The sequence below is a fragment of the Takifugu rubripes genome, chromosome 15, assembly GCF_901000725.2.
Source record: "Takifugu rubripes chromosome 15, fTakRub1.2, whole genome shotgun sequence".
In the NCBI taxonomy this organism is placed as follows: domain Eukaryota; kingdom Metazoa; phylum Chordata; class Actinopteri; order Tetraodontiformes; family Tetraodontidae; genus Takifugu; species Takifugu rubripes.
In genome coordinates, this window is record NC_042299.1 from 1,586,012 (window position 1) to 1,607,230 (window position 21,219).

A 21,219-nucleotide genomic window follows, 5' to 3' on the forward strand; every position below is an offset into this window, starting at 1 on the left:
AGTCAAACTTTGGGATTTCTAAACAACTTATCTGAGAATCTACCTCAACACAAATGTAGCTCATTTCCTGGAAAAGCTAAATTCAACACGTAGAGCAACAGTTTGAACGACCATCAGATCTGAAATGCAACTGAATTATTCTCAACATTTGTCTTATTTTAGAACAGCTCATAATTACTCAATATTAAAATGATTATAGCAAATGGTTATAAAAGAAACGTGCATCTTTTTATCTGTCTATCGGCTCTTTGGATATTTTGCATTTCATCCCAATTTGTACGATGGTGCGTCAAGTCTTAATTCAGCGATCCGATCGATGACATCAGAGTCTCTGGTTGGCATCGATTGCCCTCAGCTTCTGTTCTATCTGCCTGTTTCCCTTCAAATCATTTCACTGCACCTTTTGTTGCTAGTGATGAAGTTGGCCAGCCTAACGCGGTGTGGAAAGGCTCCAACAACTTTGTGGGTCACATAAAGGCTCCAAACGGAACCGCCACAAACACCTAAAACACCCATTTAAACCAACGAGGCCCGGCTGTTTTTTACGTTGAACTAATGAAGCAAAATAGTCACGTGTCATTAGTTAAAATGTGTTTTTCTGTCGTTTGAATACGATGTATACAAACAAACAAAAGTGATTTAATGACATGACAGTAATTTCATGATAGTCAGTTAACTTGTGGCTCCTATTATTCCTGCCTTATGTTGGTTTGTCTGGATTGACCTTTGAACTTATATCCAGCCAGTGTTGAACATTTCTGGATGAATTGTTGTTGTTTTAATTTATGGACGCTGCAATGGAGATGGAGATAAAGAATTGAAGGAATGACCACTGGAGGGGGTATTGCTACCTGACATGATCCACTCGCTTGATTTAAACGCCGATGTCCGGCCCCAGAAATCTTTACTTACACGGCCTTCCTGCAGTTCCTCACAGCTGGAATCAGGCGACGTCGTCCCTCCTCTGAGGTGTAGTACTGCTCCAGGTTCAGCTCATCCAGAACCTCCTCTGACATCTGCAGCAGGTAGGCCAGAGCTGAACAGTGGATCTCTGACAGTTCCCTCTCTGATTTCTCCCCTGACTTCAGGAACTCTTGGATCTCCTGATGGACTGACTGATCCTTCATCTCCATCAGACAGTGGAAGATGTTGATGCTTCTGTCTGGGGAGATTCCACCACTGTTCTCCTTCTTCAGGTTGTTGAGGACCTTCTGGATGGTTTCTGGGTGGCTGTCCGTCTGATCCAACAGTCCACCCAAGATCCTCTGATTGGACTCCAGAGAGAGACCATGAAGGAAGCGAACAAACAAGTCCAGGTGGCCATTTTTACTTTTGAGAGATTTCATTAGTGCTTTCCTGAGGAAGTCATCAAAAAATTCCATTCGTGCTCTCCTGAGGAAGTCATCAAGAAATGGGGCTGGATCGTTCTGACACAACACAGCAAACTGGGAAAAGTCCTTTGGTTCAGGATATTTTAGGAACTGACTTATAACCGCTATGTCTTTCCTGGTGTAATGGTGGAACATGTAGACGGCAGCCAGAAACTCCTGAACGCTCAGATGAACAAAGCAGTAGACTGATTTCTGGAAGATCACACTCTCTCTCTTGAAGATCTCTGTACAAACTCCTGAGTACACCGACACCTCGGAGACGTCCAGTCCACATCGCTCCAGGTCTTCTGAGTAGAACATGATGTTTCCTTTCTCCAGATGTTCAAACGCCAGCCGACCCAACTTCAGAAGGAGTTCTTTGTCAGCCTCAGTCAGTTCCTCTGGTCTCTGCTTTCCTCCATACTTCTGCTTCTTCCTCTTTATCTGAACCCTCAGGAAGTGTGAGTAGAGGTCAGTCAGGGTTTGGGGCAGCTCTCCTCTCTGGTCTCTGGTCATCATGTCCTCCAGAACTATAGCAGTGATCCAGCAGAAAACTGGGATCAGACACATGATGTGGAGGCTCCTGGAGGCCTTGATGTGTGAGATGATTCTCTTGGACAGATCTTCATCACTGAACCTCCTCCTGAAGTACTCCTCCTTCTGGGAGTCAGTGAAGCCTCGTACTTCTGTGATCCTGTCAACACACGAGGGAGGAATCTGATAGGCTGCTGCAGGTCTGGAGGTGATCCAGATGAGAGCTGAGGGAAGCAGGTTCCCCTGGATGAGGTTCACCAGGAGCACGTCAACTGACGATACTTGTGTGACATCAGAGATGAGCTGATGCTTGTTGAAACCCAGTGAAAATCTGCTTTCATCCAGGCCATCAAAGATGAACAGAAGTTTCCAGACAGTCAGATCTTCTGCTCTGATCTTCTGTAATGTTGGATGGAAAACATGAAGCAGTGAGAAGAAGACTGTGCTGCTCATCTCTGATCAAGTTCAGCTCCCTGCATGAGAGCGGAAGCACCAGACTGATGTCTTGGTTCTCCAAACCTTCTGCCCAGTCCAGACTGAACTTCTGCACTGAGAAGGTTTTTCCAACGCCGGCGACACCGTTGGTCAGAACCACTCTGATGTGTCTCTGTTGCTCAGATAAGACTTTGAAGAGGTCCTGGCACTTGATTGGAGTGTCCTGGATGTTCTTCTTGGAGGTTCTCTCAAGCTGTCTCACCTCATGTTGTGTGTCCACCTCCTTACTTTGTCCCTCAGTGATGTAGAGCTCAGTGTAGATCTTGTTCAGCAGGGTTCCACTTCCTGCTTCATGAGTTCCTTCAGTCACATGTTCACATCTTCTCTTCAGACTCATCTTATGACCTTCTATCACCTCCTGCAGATCACCACCCTCTGAAACAAACAATCTTTTAAATCATTTTACAATTGTCATCTACAGCAGTAACACAGATGTCCTCAACTGGAAAATATTCTGTCATATTTGAATGATAGAAGCAACAGTCGGGTAATGACCCATCTCACTGTCAGTTTAAATGTTATGTCTTCTTATGTACACCTATTCTTTTATTTCATTGGGTTTCAATCTAATTTAGTCTATAACAACCATTTCCATGTCTTCCAAGAGTTTGCTTGGACTAAACAGCTGGTAAAAGCTGGATGATATTTAGAAAAACACATCAAACCTTCTCCAAACACATCATACTCAGCAGACCCATTGTCCTGTAAAGGTCACCTGCCTTCAACTCTTTAACACTTTCCAGAACTAAATGACTAAATGTTGCTAAATACTGTCTAAGCATTTAGGAAGGTCTGAAGAGGGTCCAGGGGTTCCAGTGGAACCAAACAAGAGCTCTCTGGATCTTCTCTTGCAACATTGTAAATACACAAGTTGTTCCTTTATTCCGACCCAAAAGTATCTTATAAATACAATGTAGGAGCTTACGTGAGACGCTGTTGTTCAGGTCGGCGGTCTGCAGTTCAGTTCTCCGTTTCTTTTCACCCTCGGGACAGGAGGAATCTCCAATGGAAGCAGACCGTTTCTGACACCTGTCAAAAATGGGAATAGTGGTTATACATGTCTACTGGGCGTTAGCAACGCCTAAGAAAGGCTGCGTTCACTTCTACTTTCAGTTTGCTCTGACAGTTGAAGATTGAATGAACACTGAGCAAAAAATATAAAGTTATTTACGTTCTAACAAGCTCGTTTAGTTGGAGAAAAGTGTATTTGATCTAAGTGTTTAGTGGGTTTTCTTCATTGTGAATTTATGTTAAAAATAAAAGTGCCAAATCAGGAATATAAACTCATAGAATAGAACAAAAGTTCTCCATTTATGCTCCAAATACAGTCGTCTGGTCTCTGAAACTGATCATTAAATAGCACAGAGGTCACACGTATTCAAAAGCTTATTTCAACCATTTAGAAATGACTGATATTGTTGTCTATGGGTTCATTAGAACCAGGAGCCTTAAAAATAGACTTTTTAATGAATTTTCATGACATGTGGTGGAACAGTGTGGCAGAACAAGCTGCACAGACCTGCCATGTCTTACCCATCCGTATCTAAATGGAGAGCTGGAGCACTCTCCAATGATGGATATTGTTGGGAAACTTTAAAATATATGCCTAGGAATTTTAGTGAGATGATGTTAACCCATGTAGGAGAAATGACCAGTTAAAAACAGAAGCAATTTTCAGTTTTAAAAGATTTACCACACTAAAATTAACATGGGAGTTAATGGGAGCGAACACCTGACATGTTGGTGCACCGTTTCATTTTAAGGACCTGGCTGATGAATTTCATTTTTCACGATAGTGGAGGCTAATACCTACAAAATGATGTTTTGTATGGTTGTGAAATGTTCTAAGGCAGAGTTATGTGGTTCAGAAACCTTACTTTAAAGGTGAGCCTTGAGGTCCAATACCAAAGTTTAAAGGTTCCTCTTTGGACCAGTCGCTCTTCATGGACACACAGCTGGGCACTGTGGACTCTGCTCTCTCTTCCTCTTCCATCACACATTCGCTCATTTTTAAATGTGAGTCTAAACGGTTAAGCAGGAACAGTCTGCTGACACAGAAAAGAAGATTAAAGAACATGATTCTCAGCATGAAGACAAGCAGAGGTCTGTCCAATGACGTATTGTCGGCTCATTCACATCCAAAATCTATTATATGATGTCACCCTGTACATCATACAGGCCACATATATATTGGAAAAAAGTTTTGGGACATCTTAAAAGTTTACACTATGTTAAATATAAAATAGTTGTGGAAAAAATGTTTCTCCTGGGTGTTTCAAAAGGTGCGGTGGCATTAGACGGACGCACACAAATACAAATGAAATCATTTTTTATCTGGTTATGGTTTACGAGAAAACCTAAATTCTTTCAAGATGTCAGTTCTCAACATTAAGTTCAACAAATAAGATGAGAATGCATTCAAAACTAAACAGAAATACGTCATCACATCATCAAAGTGGGTCAAATGCAGCATCATCTTCTGTCATCTCAGACAGGATTCCAAGAAGAGGATCTTCATTTTCAACAACGCACCTTGACATCTCATCATGGCTCGTCTGTCAGATTACAAGCAGCTTTTTTGATCAGGCGCATCATGTTTCTCACCAACACATGATGGTGCTGGAAAAAAACATTTGTAGCCTGACCTAGAGGTCAAAACTCTGCATGGCGTGCACAGCTACTAGTTGCAGCTGGTGGTTGTGGCGGAGGAGATCCCAAACATATCTAGCAAGCTTGTTTTGGAGCAGAGCTTGTCCACCACCTCTGACCCCACTCATCACAGAAGTCCCACCATATCCATGGCCAGGTGTGTTGGCAGCATTGGAGCCAGCCTCAGGAAAAAAGGTGTGTCAATATCTCAGAAGTGATGATCAAGTTGACACAACCCAACAGAAGTCAAGCAACCCAACATGCTGAATAGAATAGATGACACACAGCAAAGGGCAAAAAACCACCCAATTCTGCTCAGACTGATCTGATCTGACCACATGTTCAGGACCAAAAATATCAAAACACCATGGGTTTAGGTTTTGTTTCGTTTTCTTGACTGCTTCATTCAAAACAGAACACATTTCATGAATCCATAATAACAAATTCATATTCCACAAAGACCCAGTTGTTAAAACAATCAAATGGAATGCCTTGATCTCTCCCTCTTTACATACTCTCCTTTTTTAAATAAAGGATTGATTGTCCCCCTGGTGGAGGGACAAAGAGAGGAGGCTAAAACTTCCGCGTTTGTGTCCCTCTTTCCGTGGATTTTTCCACTAACTGCAAATAATATTGTCGACTTATTGTGAGTATTAAAATGTGCTTCCTCACCCTCTAAAATGTTGGCTCAGGGTTAGCGGAAAACGCAGTTAGAGGAAACACGCTACAAAGTTTGATCATCCGTCACAACAGTCCCGTCGACCAGCCGCAATGTGCGTCCGAAACACGCGCACGCGCACGCTCATCGCGAACACGCAGCTTATTAAGCCGCATCTCGCGGAACATTGATTCGAGACGACAGCAGTGAAAGAACCAAATGCTACCTGAATGTTAGAGGTTTTCCATCAGGGCTCGGTCACTCAAGATGGAGCCCGAAGTTGAGAACTTTCACTTTCGCTTCTTCTTCCTCTACACGTCACGTGTTCATGGTTGGATCGCGTCATATCCAGCACAAGCGCCTCTCTTCAGAACAATTTGGTCCACGTTTGAACTGAAATACTGGGAAACAACTGGAGTTCGTCTGACAGATGTTCGTTTTTGGGTGCGGAATCAAACTGGGTCAACTTTTTGATCTATAGGATCCCCTCTGGTTCAAAGTGTCCCTATAGGATATTGACAGTAGTGACCTTTTGGGGGCTGCACACACCTCTTAATGGTGACGGCACCAACGGAGCTGATCCAGTTGTCATCAGCTGGCCAGTCTGACTCCAGCTCATTAGGGGAAATTTGCTGATCTGGAGGAGAAGCTTTCAAAACTTGACGGGCTGGGGGGGAATGACTGTAATTTTGGAATCAGCGTGCCAATTTGATTTTTAATCAGAATAATTTAGAATAATTTCAACAGGATATTTTCAAATTGTTCCCCAGTGTCCCCAGTGGAGCTGCCAACTGAATATGGTGACCTGCTGCTACACACAGAAATCCGATGGCTCAGCAGGGGACGGATTTTGCTTCCTTTTTTGTCCCTTTTGAGTGAAATAAAAGAGTTCATGCAGTCCAGAGGGGAAGACGCCGCGCTGCTGGAGGACACTGGCTGGACACTTGACCTTGCATTTTTAACGGACATTACTGGGAAACGGAACAGTTTGAACTGGGAGCTGCAAGGCAAAGGTGAGACTGTTGCTGATAGGATCAGTGCTGTAAATGCATCTAAAGCCAAGATGAACATTTTCTCTGTGCATTTACAGACAAAAGGTGCTGCACTTCCCCTCTGTGCAGATGGTGCTGAGAGACAACGCTTCTGCATGTGAGGCTTTGGACTAAAGCACAGAAAAGTGCTCTCAGCTCATAAAAAGACTTGGGCAAGAGTTTGAGAACAGGTTTTGGGACCTGGATCAGCTTGAGCCATGTGTGTCATTCATTTCTAACCCTTTCATGAACGTGGACATATCATGCATTGCTCAGCAGTTCAGTGCAACCTTCAGCCTGGATGCTGCACAGATGCAAATTGAAATTGGAACATTGTGAAATGAGCTGCAGCTCAAAGCCTCTCAGGCTGCACCAAACTTTTGGTGCCTTGTTGACACAGAAAAGTACAGTGGTGTATGTACAGCAGCTATGAAGGTTGCAAGCCTTTTTGGTTCGACCTCTCTTTGTGAATCAGCCTTTTCTGACAGGAACTTCATCAAGAACCAACACAGAACAGGCCTCACTGATGCACATCTGCCAGACTCACTCAGAGCTGCACTGTCAAGTTCCCCACCAGAGGACAACACACTGGTAACCGCAGCAACGCCAGGCTTCCCCCCAACGGACAAAGAAACGGACACCAGATTTGGTGTCTCCTTCAGAATTTGTTAAATGTGTTTGTAAAATGGAACAATTGTTTAGGTTAAAATGTTCATGTGAAAATTCTGCAGACTGAAGTGTGAAGTTCAAAACGTAATCAGATTTATTTTAAAATCTGAAATTTATTTTTGTATTTTACATGATTTATGATTTGTACAAACGTGGTGCAAAGTAATTCATGATTTGTTAAAAAATGTCAGTGGCTGGTAAAAATGGGACATTGTGATTTCCGAGGACTGTTGGAGAAGTGATCATTTTAAAATGGTTTGAACATTTATTTCAATTTGAAAAACACTTGCACTAAGACAAAATCTAGAAATAAAGTGTTGCATATTGATATTTATCTGTTCCCGATCTTGTTAAATCATTGTTGATATTGATTGTAAGGAATCATTAACATGATCAGTGTCTTTGCAGAGATGAATATCATTAACTATTAATAATGACATTTAGTTAAAGGTAAATTGAGCAAATTGGCTATTTCAGAAGTGTGTATCAGACTGGTGGCCCTTCACATGATTCAGTACCCAGGAAGTAGCTCTCCGTCTCAGAAAGGTTGGTGACCCCTGTGCTACAGAGTCAAGTTTAGAGGAGAAATATGCTATTGGCTTCATTTTAGCTCCACTGTTGAGCTCAGACTGAGGTCATCAAATGTCCTGTGCCATCAACCATCTGAACCAAAGGTTTGCTGTAATCTGGCAAAGCTAAAGCTGTGCTCCACACCAAGGCTTGCTTCATGTCACAGAAGGCCGTTTCTGAATTTTCAGTCCAATTTAGTGGAGAAGTCATTTTTAAGCTATCATACATCAATCTTTGCAACGGTGCTGTAATTTCAGCATAATTTGGCCCCCAGTTGCAACAATAATTAGTCCTAAAAAGGACATCATTTGCTTTGTAGTCTGGTTTCGGAGCTTGCAGAATAGCTGTTTTATGGCCCTCTATGATAGTGGGATGGACACCGTCTCTCCTAATCAGACCAGGTTTTCCCCAAAAAGTGCTCCAACTGTCTACAAAGGCCACCTGGTTTTCGGGGCACCACCGTGACAGCCAGCGACGGAGCGACGACATGCGGCTAAACATCTCATCGCTGGCCAGGTTGGGGAGGGGACCAGAGAATGCTACGGAGTCCCACATCGTTTTAGCGTAGCTGCACACCGACTCCAAGTTACCGTATTTTCCGGACTATAAGCCGCTACTTTTTTCCTAAACTTTAAACACTGTGGCTTATTCTATGGTGCGGCTTATTTATGGATTTTTCTTCCACCGCTAGGGGCGCTCTAATCGGAACTAGAATCAAAACTAAGAAAAATCAATGCAAAGAAGAAAACGCTACTTTTTCTTTAGCAGATAGAACACGGACGACAAATTACCAACTGTTAATTGTTTTCAAATCCTCGCCCCTTCATCATGGAACCCACACGAAGAAGTTCGTATGATGCAGGTTTTAAGTTGAAGGCCATTGATCTAGCTAGCCAGGAAGGAAACCGCGCTGCTGCACGCAAGCTTAGCGTTAATGAATGTATGGTGAGACGTTGGAGGCGGCAGCGGGAGGAGCTAATGCAATGCCGAAAGTCGAAAAAAGCTTTCGGGACATAAAAGCAGGTGGGCTGAACTTGAAAATGTCCTGGAGGACTGGGTGAACACACAGCGAGCAGGTGGCCGAGGTGTTTCCACTCTACAGATCCGACTTAAAGCCAAAACAATCGCCCGCGAAATGAATACTGAAGATTTCAAAGCGGGGCCGTCATGGTGTTTCAGATTTATGAAACGTAAAATCCTGTCCATCAGGACACGGACCACTCTCTGTCAGGAACTCCCCCCTGACTATCAGGAAAAAATTAAAAACTTCCACAAATTCGTTGAAACAAAGATCCAAGAACACTCCATCGGACCAGACGAGATAATAAATATGGACGAAGCACCTTTGACGTTTGCTCTGCCTCTGACCAGGACTGTTAACAAGACAGGCGCATCATCCGTGTTGTTGAAAACAACAGGCCACCAGAGAACGCACTTCACCTGCGTTCGGGCATGCACGGCATCCGGACAACAACTTCCACCACTGGGGATTTTTAGTGGCATAGTGGTCAAAGTTAACACCAAAGGGGGGATGATGGAAGGCCTGATGAAGGAATGGTTAACGGAGTGCTACAGCAAGCGCGCAGGAGGAGTTTTTCACCGGAAAAAAGCACTGCTTGTTTTGGATAGCATGAGGGCCCACATCACAGATTCTGTGGAAGCAGCGATCACCAAAACAAACTCTATTCCAGCTGTGATTCCTGGAGGTACAACAAAGTATTTGCAGCCACTTGACATCTGTGTGAATCGGGCATTTAAAGCTGCACTCCGGGTTGAGTGGGAGACTTGGATGACAAGTGGTGAGAAATCATTCCCAAAAACCGGCCGCATGCGAAAAGCATCCTTTTCTGATGTCTGTCAGTGGATCCTAACAGCGTAGAGTGCTGTGAAAGAATCCACGATCACCAACGGGTTCCGAAAGGCTGGACTGCTACGCGAAGAGAGCGGCGCACCTTCAGAGCCAACTTCACCGGAGGATGATACGGAGAGCGAGACTGATGGAGACAGATGTGACGAAGCGCTTCTGGGGTTGTTCAACTCCGACACTGAAGAAGACGACTTCATGGGTTCCAGCCAAGATGATGAAAGTGACTTGTGATTTCAAACACAGGAGAAATGAAGAGAAATACTGGTTATTTTCTCTTGGTTCTGTTCCGTTTTAATCAACAAAGTTGCTGCCGTGTTAAAAGGCACTGTTAGGAAAGAATCTGTTCAGGTACTTACATGTACATTTACAGTTCAAAATCGTTCTGTACATGAAGTAAATATCTAATTTTTCAACATAAATATCTGCGGCTCATAACCCGGTGCGGCTTGTATATCTATTTTTTTTTTTTTTTTTTTTTTTAAATTGAGCGGATGCGGCTTATATACAGGTGCGGCTTATAGTCCGGAAAATATGGTAATTTTGGTGACCTCCGACTGAAGAAGCCAGGTGTCGTTGGCTCCGACGTGAATAATAACTTTACCAAATTTACGTTTACTTCTCGCCAGGAGCTTTAGATTGGCTTCTACGTCGGCCGCTCTGGCCCCCGGAATGCTCTTAACTATGGTCGCTGGAGTCGGCGTGCGATGCCGGGGGGAGGGGGGGGGGGGGGGCGCGTGTGACCCTGGGGAACATGTTTGTTTTGCCGTACTAGAATAAAGTGTAATTGCACGTCCACTACAGTAGGTGGCAGTGGCGCTCTCATTGTCAGAGTGTGCAGGCAGTATTAGCTCTATGGTGGAGAGGTTTTTGCACCGAGCAGCCGGGATCGTCTTCAAAACAGCCCGACAACAAGCAGACCTTTCCGCTCTTAAGGAGCCGAGGGAAGTTTTTAACGAAAAGAGCCCGAGGCCCCTCCCGTTCCCGGGAGAGACGATCCGTTCCTCCGCCAGCGCCGGCTTAAAACAAAACGAAAGTTTTCTTTTTGGGTTTCAGCTTCTGAAGGCTGCACCTGGAAGCGTGGGGAATGTTTCAGGAAGACTGGAAAGACTCACCGAGAGGCTGTCCCGCGATGATCCGGGCGTTCTCCCCGGCCACGGCCGCCCGGGCGTTCCTCTCGTTCAGGTACTGTACGAAGGCGTAGCCCTTGTGCACAGAGCAGCCCACTATCTTGCCATACTTGGCGAAGATGACCTCTATGTCCGACTTCTTGACGATGGCTGTGTTGAGGTTGCCGATAAAGACTCTGGAGTTGAGGGAGCGCGGGTCGTTCTTGTTGGTCACGTTGCTGGTCTGAGTTTTACCAGTCATCCTCCTCAGGTTGCCCTCCTGGGACACAGACAGAGGCGGAGGACAGGACTTTAGGGGACATGGAGCGGACCAACGTCTACAGCGGTTTGATAAATAATCACATAGAAAAACACAAACGGTTAGTGAAACACTGCGGCTAAATCATCCCACAATGGACTGTTAGCTTAACGGCTAGCCCTTTTGTCTAGAGACACCCAAAAATGACTGTTTTCCTACTCCAGCTGTTGCTGTATTGTGCTTCTTTGTAACCAAAATGCTGCCAAAATGTTACTTTGATCGTTAGCGGGCTTTAAACTGCTAGTTAGCCAGACAATTCAGCTCTACTCTCCGTTTGTTGTGGATCAGTATCCACAAATGAGTGCTGAAAGATGTTAAAATGTACTGCTTTTCTGCTAAAGTGAAGTTGCCTTCGTGTTTATCCCAGTATGTAACGGTTTGACAGCATAAACAAACCATAAGGTGGTGCTAGCTTGTGAGCATTGTCACGTTTTAGCTTATTTCCGTTTTACTTTTTGGATCCGTAAGTACCCAAAGAGACCAAGCAAACAGGAAATTAGTAAACCATACAGGTCAGTGAAGGTAGCATGTGTGCTAAAGGACGTGTGCACAGGAACAATGTAGCATGTCAGCCAGCATGGGCCAAAACTTAGTGGGAATAAAACTATGAGCAGCTAACCTGAAATATCGACAGCATGGCTAATTGGTTGCCGTGGCAACGTTGCCACTTGAAATACATTTTTCACAGAACGATCAACTGAATTTATTTCTAAAGCGCCCTGGAAAAAAAGCTACTGGATATTTTAGGTATTAGAGCAGCAAAATAATAACGGCGGTAGAACGGGAGTCAATAATTCCAGGTCCTGAAATTCCACTGGAGGGATTAAAAAACAAACAAGAAGAATTGTTAACCACAGCGGAGCCTGTGCAAAAGTCCCGGACCCTGTAAATGAGCTCAAATCGATGCAGCTAACAATTGCTGTGGTAAATATTGGATTAGCCGCAGGCTAGCTTGTTATTTTTCCCGGTATATTTGCATGGGGCCGAGACATTTCTGCCCGTGAAGCACAAAGGCGCCGTCTGCTGAAGGCATTTCTCGAATCTTGCTTTATTCGAGGTCATCGGTCAGTCCGCCGCTCACCTCGGGCACGTCGTTGCATTATTGAGAGGAGAGAGGAGGCAACAATGCAGCGGCGGCGAGCGGGACGGTGGTCGGGAATGTTGCTCCCGCCGTTTCACTGACGACAGAATGTGGAACGACGCACTAATTCACACATCAGCGCGCCCAACGCTGCCTCCTTTTTATCGTTACGCCTCTGGAATTGGTCTTCTAAAAGAGCAGGTTTCTGTGTGTGTGTGTGTGTTCAGATTAGTCGCCAAGGTAACAGCGATGTTATCACGCGTTTACTCACTCCAGTTTTAGAGCTTTAACGGGTTTTTTAGTGCGTTACAGCGTCGGGAACAGGGATTTGGGACCTGATTGACGGCGGAATTCCGTGTTTAGAGAAGCCGGGATCGTGGAGAGATCCTGCCTCGGGGATCCGTTACAATGACGCGAGCCGATCAGCCGCTCGTTCCTGGATAAACAGGCATTATTTCAGTTGCCCCCCCCCCCCCCCCCATCTCCAACGTGACATCACCTGTGGAATAATTCTGTTCGCTCTCTTTTAGATCCACGCGGGCGCGGTGACTCACTGCCGGCGTTGTTTACCGGCTCGTGTGTGTGTGTGTGTGTTGTGTGTTGTGTGTTGTTGGTGCGCGTGGGTGTGTGTGTGGGACTAAACGGCTGCTCGCCATCTTTCAAGTGGCCTTGACATTTATCAGGAGCAGACTGGGACGGACACACACACACGCACCTCAAATGAGCTGCACAACAACCAGCTAACAGTACTTTAAGTCCACCATCCGACACCCGTCCAGTATTGATGCTGGTGGACAGATCACGGCGAACATGACAGATCGGCCCAGGCGTGCTAGATTGCCTCTCCCGTCAGATAAATCAGGAGCGGGTACGGCTCATGGAGGACCCCCGCCCCCCCAGCTTCCCCTTATATTTCATGTTGTCTTCTCGGTTATTGTCTTTGGAGCGCGCCGTAAATTTATTCCTTCGTTTCCCGCTGACCTTGCTAAACTACCCGGTCACCAGTCAGTTTTACCCTTCATGCCATCGCTCGTCTCTGCGACTCTCCCGAGTCCGGATCCCACTTTTTCCGTATGTAAATGAGTGTTCTTGGCGTCTCCTCTCCTCTGGAGGTGTCGCGTGGGGGGGGGCGGTCCACCATCCCTTGCTTTCCTATCACCCTCCTCCGGGTTGTGAACATATTGCCGCTGGTGGGCCGCCAGGGTCGGGGCGGCGCAGCTCTGCCCTCGTTCTGCTGAGAGACGCAGCTGGCCCGGCCGGAAAAATGTGGACACGGCGCCGCTCCACGTGGCCGCCGGGCTTGGGCGAGGAGGCCGTTCCAGCGTCCCCTCCGTTATTATTCATCATCCTTCGGCCTGCCAAGAGCGCGCGGATCAGAAGTTTGTTGTTGGGTTTTCCTCATGATGGAACAAACATCCCAGAAGGACCCAGGCTAACTTAGCGCTAAGCCTTGTCGGTCAGCGAGGGCAGCTGCTGTGCGCTTCACGTCTTTGAAATTGTTGTGACGTCCTGGCGGAGTCTGAGCTCCTCACAGGCGCCGCAGCCTTTATGAAAACACACAAATATCGTTCCTGTTTTGTTGGTCATTCCGACAAATCCACGTGTGTGTAGAGCTGTCGGAGGGACGCTGATGTTTGGAGGCCCCCCTCCCATGATACAAATCTCCTTTGTATCATCACGCAACTCCCTCCCGCTGGCGTTGCCGGGCTAAATGTTCAAAGGTAGCAGAACGCAGCGACGGGGGGGAAATATTAAACTTGCACCGCAAACTTCAAAGCCACTTCAAAAGCTTCTTCATGCTTCAGCGCCTAATCCTCAAAGTGCTCCCCGGGATTGCACTGATAGCACCGCCGTGTCTAGCAGGCACAAACATCCTGGTCACGGCCGCTGAGGTGTGGGGCGCAGAGAAAGGAAGAGATGAAAACAGAAAACTAACCGAGTCCAAGTCTCGTCCTTTCCCTGCGTCAAACACAAAAGCCCCCGACGGAACGTCCGGTAATTCCCGACGCCACCGGGGCGATGGAGCGGTCACTGCGGGCAGCAGGCAGACAAGGAGGCAAGGTTCCGAATTTCTGCTCAGCCTGAAGGTTCCGACTCCTCCCCCTCGACTCAAATATGGACAGATCACGTGGAATTGGGTGTGTTTCTGTTCTGTCACTGGATGAGGAGCTTCGGAAGTGCCGACTTGCTGTTGCTTTAGCCGCGAGAGCAGAAAAACACGCCGTTTCCTTCTGGATTAATGCGACCTTTTGAAGACAGAAGATGCAATTCTGGCAAATATGAGTTTCACCCCTCTTCACTCCGCAGGTGTCCGGCAGATTTGGATTCACTGAGTCGGGAGTTCAGCGAGCAGACGTGTTATGTCGATGGCACTCAGCAAGCTCGCCGCCCGGCAGGAGGAGCAGACGTGGGCAGACCGTCAACACAATCAGACCGACTGAGGGGAAAATCTCCAATGAAACATCCGAGGGGACTCAAACTTGACCAGGAGGGTGCAGCTAGCTGCACACAGGTGCACCACATTAGGGCGGGGCAGCCGCAGACCACAGACAGGAAGTTCAAGCCAATAAAAGACACAGACAACAACTACAACACAACAAAAACATGAGATAGAGACGAAAGAAAGCATGAACTGCCTCATATACCCAACGTGCCAACGTGTAACTAAGTACAAACACGTAGAAACGTCTGAATCCTGGGCAAGTCACGACCCCTCGCCACCAAAATGGGATAATTCCTGCCTTCAAATTAAATAATTCCCTCCAGGGACGCCTGCAGCTCTCCCACCTTCACCCGAGTCATTTTCAGAGGAGATTTGATTTGATTTTTTTATAACTTTAAATGAATTTCAAGTACTTTCGACGCCGACTGAATGCAAACGTGGGGCCGGTTGGACAGACAGCTGTGGGACCCGGCAGCGTTTACGTGGAGATACGAGTAGTGACGAGAAGATCCTGGACCCCGGACTGGTGGACACCGAGGCAGCTCAGTGGGGGATGGCAGATTAACCCTTCGGTTGTCCTCATGTTCTGTATACACCCGTTGTCTTCGGGGTCAAAATGACCCGTCTTCACTAAACCCTCAATATAAGCAGCTTAATTAAATTTTAAACACCAAATTTCATCTTGCTTGAAGAAACAACTTGTCATTCACCACAAAATGTGTTAATACCTGAGTTTTCCCTCTTCACTTGTATTTCTATAGCTTAAGAAAAGGAAAAAATGTGCAAAAAGGAGTTTTGAATGCATTTTTAATCATCCCAATGACTCAGTTTCTGTCTTCTTTTTTTCAGTGAACAATTTAAGACAATGTACAAAAATATGAAAAATATGAAATATGAAATATGAAAAATAACATAACCCATTCAATTATTTAGCACATGTAGGGCAGTATGGAAGTGCACAGCTTCTGCAGATATATTTCTTACACTTGCAGCACACAGTATATGTTTTACAGTCTTTCTTTTGAGGGCAAAACTGACATCTCTTCCTCTTACTTGGCCCAGCTGGGGAAGTGGCTGTGGTAGCTGGATCCTCAGGTTGATCAGGAGCTCCTGCACTCTGAATAGCTTTTACAACTGCTGCTGAGGCTTCTGTGCGGGGGACATGCTTCCTTCTTTCAATGAGTGGAGTTACAAGTGCCTTTCCCAGCTGCTCCAGGAACAACCTCCTCTTGTTATACTTACGAGACATCCAGTTTGGGTTGGTCTCTCTCCAAATCACGAAGGCATTGTAGGAGGAAACATCAATGATGTTGTGGAAGATGACCAGGGGCCAGCGGGCAGTCATCCTTCTGCAGCTGTATGTTCCAATCACCTTATCTAGGTTGTCCACACCTCCTTTGTTGCGGTTGTAGTCCAGGATGATGACTGGCTTCTGAACATCTGACATTGTCTGTAGAGACAATGTCCCGGGCATGAGAGACAGCATACCTTGTGGGTCCTGGGGTCATCTTTATGACGTTTTCTTCTGCATGCCTGCCGTGTTGGTCATATTCTGTTGAGGACCATGTTATTTTGCCTGTTTTTGAAAGGAAAGTCTCTCTTTCAGCTTCAGGGTTTTCTTCTTCTTCGGAAGACGATTCATCATGCTCTGGATTGTATTCCTCCCCATCTTCTTCTTCTGATAAATCCTCCACTTCCTCTTCTGAATCAGAGCTGTCTTGTTGGACATCTGTAAAAATCAGCTCTAGAGCCTCTTCAGCATTGTAACGTGCACTCATGGTCGTAGCAGAGAGAGAACCCGGGGTCCTGTCATCTGCAGCACCTTTATCTTCTCTCTGCAGTCTGCGGGAACACCACCTCTCTTTTGTTGTTTACGTCTGCTACTGATTGAGCTGAGACACATCTAAAACACTGTGACATTCTGTGGTGTGTAAATAACTCTGTGACCTTGATTTCTACTCTATTTGCCTCACGGGTCATTTTGACCCGAAGACCACATTTGTACTTTTTTTTTGTACAGCTTACATGGAAATGTGAATAAAAGCAACATTTCACTTTTTCTACTGTTGGGGCCAATTGAGGAAAAGTCATAGAATTTCAAGTTAAAAAAATATCGTTTAGGGGATTTTTTGGGGTTTTTTAATGCAGTGGCGGGTCATTTTGACCCGAGGTCAACAGAAGGGTTAAATCTGATATATAAATATATACAGTATTGATAGAGTGCAAAGCTCAAGGATTTAATGTCTCTGGCTCATTGAACATTAATGACATGGCAGAAACCTGCACTCAGACACTGAGCCGCGCTTGTATCCCCCCTCGCGCTCTGAGAGGTTAATGCAACTTTTATTACAGATGCCGTCTTCAGCTATATGTGTCACGCACAGGCAAACAGAGCTGATAAATATTAAATCCAGAGACCTGAGCTGGCAGAGACTCGTGGAAACTCTCCGGGTGTTTGCGCTCGCCACAGTCCACCATTCAAGAATAATCAATGCGCTTTACAACCCGTTTGGTTCTATAGATCAGAGGGACGTAGCGTGGACAAAAGATGTGGAGTCAAATATACTAACGCGGCCGGCTGGGTCTTTGATTCCATTGATCCTTCGCTATTTAAAATGCACGTATAAGAGTAGCCTCATGCCGTGAAGGGCCTCTCACAGCGAAGGGCACAGCTCCCAAAAATCAGAGGAGACCTAACGGGGCCGTGTTTGATGGGCTGCATCTCAATAACCTGCAGGTCCCGCGAGAGCCGCAGCAGCGCAACTACAGAGCGCAGCAAGCGTCTTATATTCTCGCCCACGCACGCTATGAATTTCAAAGCGGGGCCAGCGCGTCATGCAGAACAAGCAGAGATGCACACGAACAACAGGGTCTCAGACGGAGGCAGGCGACACCGTCTCCAGCGGTATTTAATCGTCCGGCTGCATGTGGTGCCATTAAAAATGGCTACCGCCCTCTCTGCCTGTAAGTAGACGGTTCATCACGCCCCCTCGTTCTATTCCTCTTTAATTGCACGGTGCTCCGCAGCAGCAGACTGGTGTTGGATTTAAAAAGTCTCAATATTTGCCAACAGCCGCACGCTTTAAGAATTTACCCCGTGCGTGAATAATTCAGAATGAAGAGGGGCGCAGAAGAAAAGGTCGTTCCTCTACGTTTCTGCAGCGACATCACAGTTGTAGAGGGTGTTAGCGGGCGCTAACCAGAGCCAGCACAGCTCACTTCCCTCTGCCGCTGATGCTAGCTGCAGATTCTTAAAGAGTTTCCCCGTTGAAGCTTAAGGGATCCCTCCAGGGCCGGCCGGGGCGAAGGGCCTGTCATCCTGCCTTATGAAGTGCAGCAGCTTCTTTCTTCTCCTCGCCCTGCCATATTTCTATTTAGCAGGTCTGCGGCCGTGCAGGCTTCCGAAAAACGGATCAGAGTGGATGGTTTGTGAAAAGGGAGGCAGCCGCGGTGAATATGCACTCGCCAAATCAACGCCCAGGACGCACCCTGCGGAGGTCAAGGTGAACCCGAACGGGATCCGCGTGAAGCACAGGGAAGCACTCGCTGCTCCTTCCTGTCGCGCCCGCTGTGCCAAAGGTTCCCTGTTTATCTGTGAGAGGGGACAGCGAGCACGAGTAATACCCCACGTGCACCCCCACGTGCACGCGTGGGGCGGCGTTCTGCGTCTCTTCCGAGTTCAAGCGGCCTCTCTTGCTGCCCGTACGCTCGCGCCTCCTTATTTAGATTAACAAACGTAATAAATCCATCATTCAATCCGCATCCATTGTGGAATTGATCCACTTCAATTCCAGGAAGTGCTCTTTGTTGTAAACACAGCATTATTTATCAGGAAGCCAAAGTGTCGTGTCTCATTAAGGACAGCTAAATGGGATTTGGAGTAAATATGGCGCATGGATAGCGCGATTTACATCGGCTTATTTATTTGTGATCCCGCTATTATGGAAAGCATGGTAGCAATCTCATCATCATTCATTCTGTAATTAACTCCCTCTTTCTTTATCTGCTGGAAGAACGTCTTAATTGCCTCCCAAACCAGAGTGCCGCCCCTCCCCCACCCCTGCAGCTTGATGGAGGAGGAGCTACAGCTTCATTTAATGTTCAGTCATTAAAGAACCTTTACTGTGGAACCCTAAACTGCTCTTCAAACAACACCAGGAATAACATCTGGGCCCAAACACCGGTCGGGGACGTTTATAGCCGCGTTACTGGGTCAAATAAATCACGCTAACGCCAATAAAACGTTAAATTTAGCTTCGCTGGCACGCTGTGTGGTTCAAAAACGATGACACTTTAAACTTAATGGCAGCAACGGTCCCATTACACATGCCCCAACACACACACGCTAACGTTCAAGCACACGTGTAGCGCCACACACGCCTGCCTCACAAGTTCCAGCCAACACTGAGTGATGCCGCTGCATCTGCATGATGTTTTATTCATGCTATCAGGGCTGTATCCATTCACGAGTGATCGTATTCCTCTGCGGGCCTCCTGAGCAGGTCTGCCTCAGATATGGGACAGATCCGACCGGAGGGGGGACGCGGCGCCGCAGGACCTATCGGAAGCCGTCATACTGGTCAGCAGCAACGCTAGCAGGAGCGTGAGGCACGTCCCAGGGTGGGAAGGTGTGCATTAGCATTAGCAACAGATGGCTCATCTGCACGTCAACAGGAGCAAAGCTCGATGCCTTGAAGAAGTTTTGGAAAGTTTTGGAAGAGTCCAGGCCTCTTCCTGCCCTGACCAGATGGCTTTGGAGGAGGAGGAGGAGGAGGAGGAGCAGGAGGAGGAGGAGGAGGAGGAGGAGGAGGAGGAGGAGGAGGACGGGAAAATACCAACCATCCGAAATATAAAAACACACAAGCCGCGTCTGGAACCGGCCATGTCGCGTCACGCAGAGATCGATCCGATCAGATAACCTTCAGATAACATTGATAAAGAAGGCTTGATGAAGCGTTTGTGCCAGTCCTGCGAAATAACAGCCACAGGTGCACGTTTATCACCTTTATTAGAGACATGAAGGTGTCAATCATGAACTCGTTCCAGATACCTGCGAGTGGGGAAATGTCTGTTCATCCTCGGTGACACAGAAAACAAAAAAACCCCCAAGAATCAAAACTGCCCTCGTCCACCCAGCATCATCTAGAGGAGAAATAACATCCGTAAAAAGGAAAAAAAGAGACTCGACACTGCCAGCAAAAGTACAAGCAAACCGAAAAAGGTGAAACACACAAAAAAAAATAAAAAAATAAAAATAGAAACGACAAACCTGCGAGCTGCAAGAAAAGTACCAGGTTAAAAATGATTCCTTCAGATAAAGAAAAGAGGAAAGAAAGTCAAAGCAAAGGTCTGGATCGGTGAGGTCGACCCAAAATCACAAAACTCGAAGGCAAACAAGCAACACTGCAAAATGCAAACCAAAGCAACCACAACAACAAAAAAGGAACAAAAATGTGGCGAGAAAAATGGGAATGTGGCTCAAAAGACAGTATGGCGGTGCGAGCCGGGACGCGGTGCCTTTTCTCCAGATGTCAGCCTCCAGTTCTGTCATGTGACTCATCCGGATCCCACTTCCAGCAATGAGCGCGCGGCGTCGAACAGCTGATGCTGGAAGCTCGCGGAGTGAGAAAGCGAGTATCCGGAACCTCCCACACCGCCGCCTGCGCCGCCGCCGCCCCGCTGCGCCTCTTTAAAGATGCGGTTTTCCAATCACAGCTTCTGGAAACACGTAGCGTCACCGCTAATTTTTAAAATCTGATCTGGCTCCGTTGATCACGATCACTGACCCAGGAAGAGAAAATGCAGGAAACACGCTAGCTGGTAACGAGCTAACGATTCGAGCGAGCCAAGCACGATCCCTTCTTCCTGGCGCTAAAACAGGAGGAAGGCTAATTAGATTAGCTTCACTGATTTCTTCTGACATCGCAGCAGATTTTTTAGTTCGAGCTCAAAAGGTTGAGGATTAGCGTTCGGATAACCGCAGCGCTACAATATTCAAATTCTACATCATAATTTCACTTTTAATGAGGCGCCAAGTCATTTCTCCGTGGTCGCCACGGCGACCATCGCCTCGCCGATCGCTGTTACACCGCAGACGGCGGGTAATAAAACGCAACCGCGCCGGAAGCTAGAACAAACCCGACAAACTAAATTAGAAACTTTTTACAGGTCTCTGGTGGAAAATTACAAAAAAAAAGTGTTGGTGTTGGTGTAGCTAGCGTCGATATTCCTTTAGCGTGACAGCAGGAGAATGGAAGGCAACGGCCGTCGATCGTCAGCGGTGATTGTAAGGAGCCGCCGGATCGACTCCGACAATCACCCGCAATTAAATCGATTGGACGAATCTCTAATATGGCGGCGGCGAAACAAAGAGGAGAGCGGCGCGATGAATGATTGACCCGGCGTATCGCACCTGTAATTTGGTTTG

At 46.6% G+C, this 21,219-nt stretch overlaps 1 protein-coding gene across 10 annotated transcripts in view; it reads right to left on the reverse strand.

Annotated features, from left to right (window-relative positions):
• Nucleotides 1-3,366: 3,366 nt before the first annotated feature.
• Nucleotides 3,367-21,219, reverse strand: part of LOC115252687 (RNA-binding Raly-like protein) — a 199,980-nt gene continuing 182,127 nt past the window's right edge. For 4 of the 10 annotated variants that reach the window (XM_029848582.1, XM_029848574.1, XM_029848579.1 and 1 more), the window contains 2 exons: nt 10,956-11,229; nt 8,640-10,067 (listed from right to left, as the gene is read on the reverse strand). In XM_029848582.1, the coding sequence (XP_029704442.1) occupies nt 9,943-10,067; nt 10,956-11,211 (381 nt within the window). In that variant the 5' untranslated portion in view covers nt 11,212-11,229 and the 3' untranslated portion in view covers nt 8,640-9,942. Of the gene's footprint in view, nt 3,429-4,276; nt 4,445-5,932; nt 5,955-8,639; nt 10,068-10,955; nt 11,230-13,064; nt 13,146-13,364; nt 14,653-19,795; nt 20,971-21,219 lie in introns of those variants that run through there. The other 6 variants (XM_029848575.1, XR_003891010.1, XM_029848576.1 and 3 more) reach the window with 6 other exon arrangements.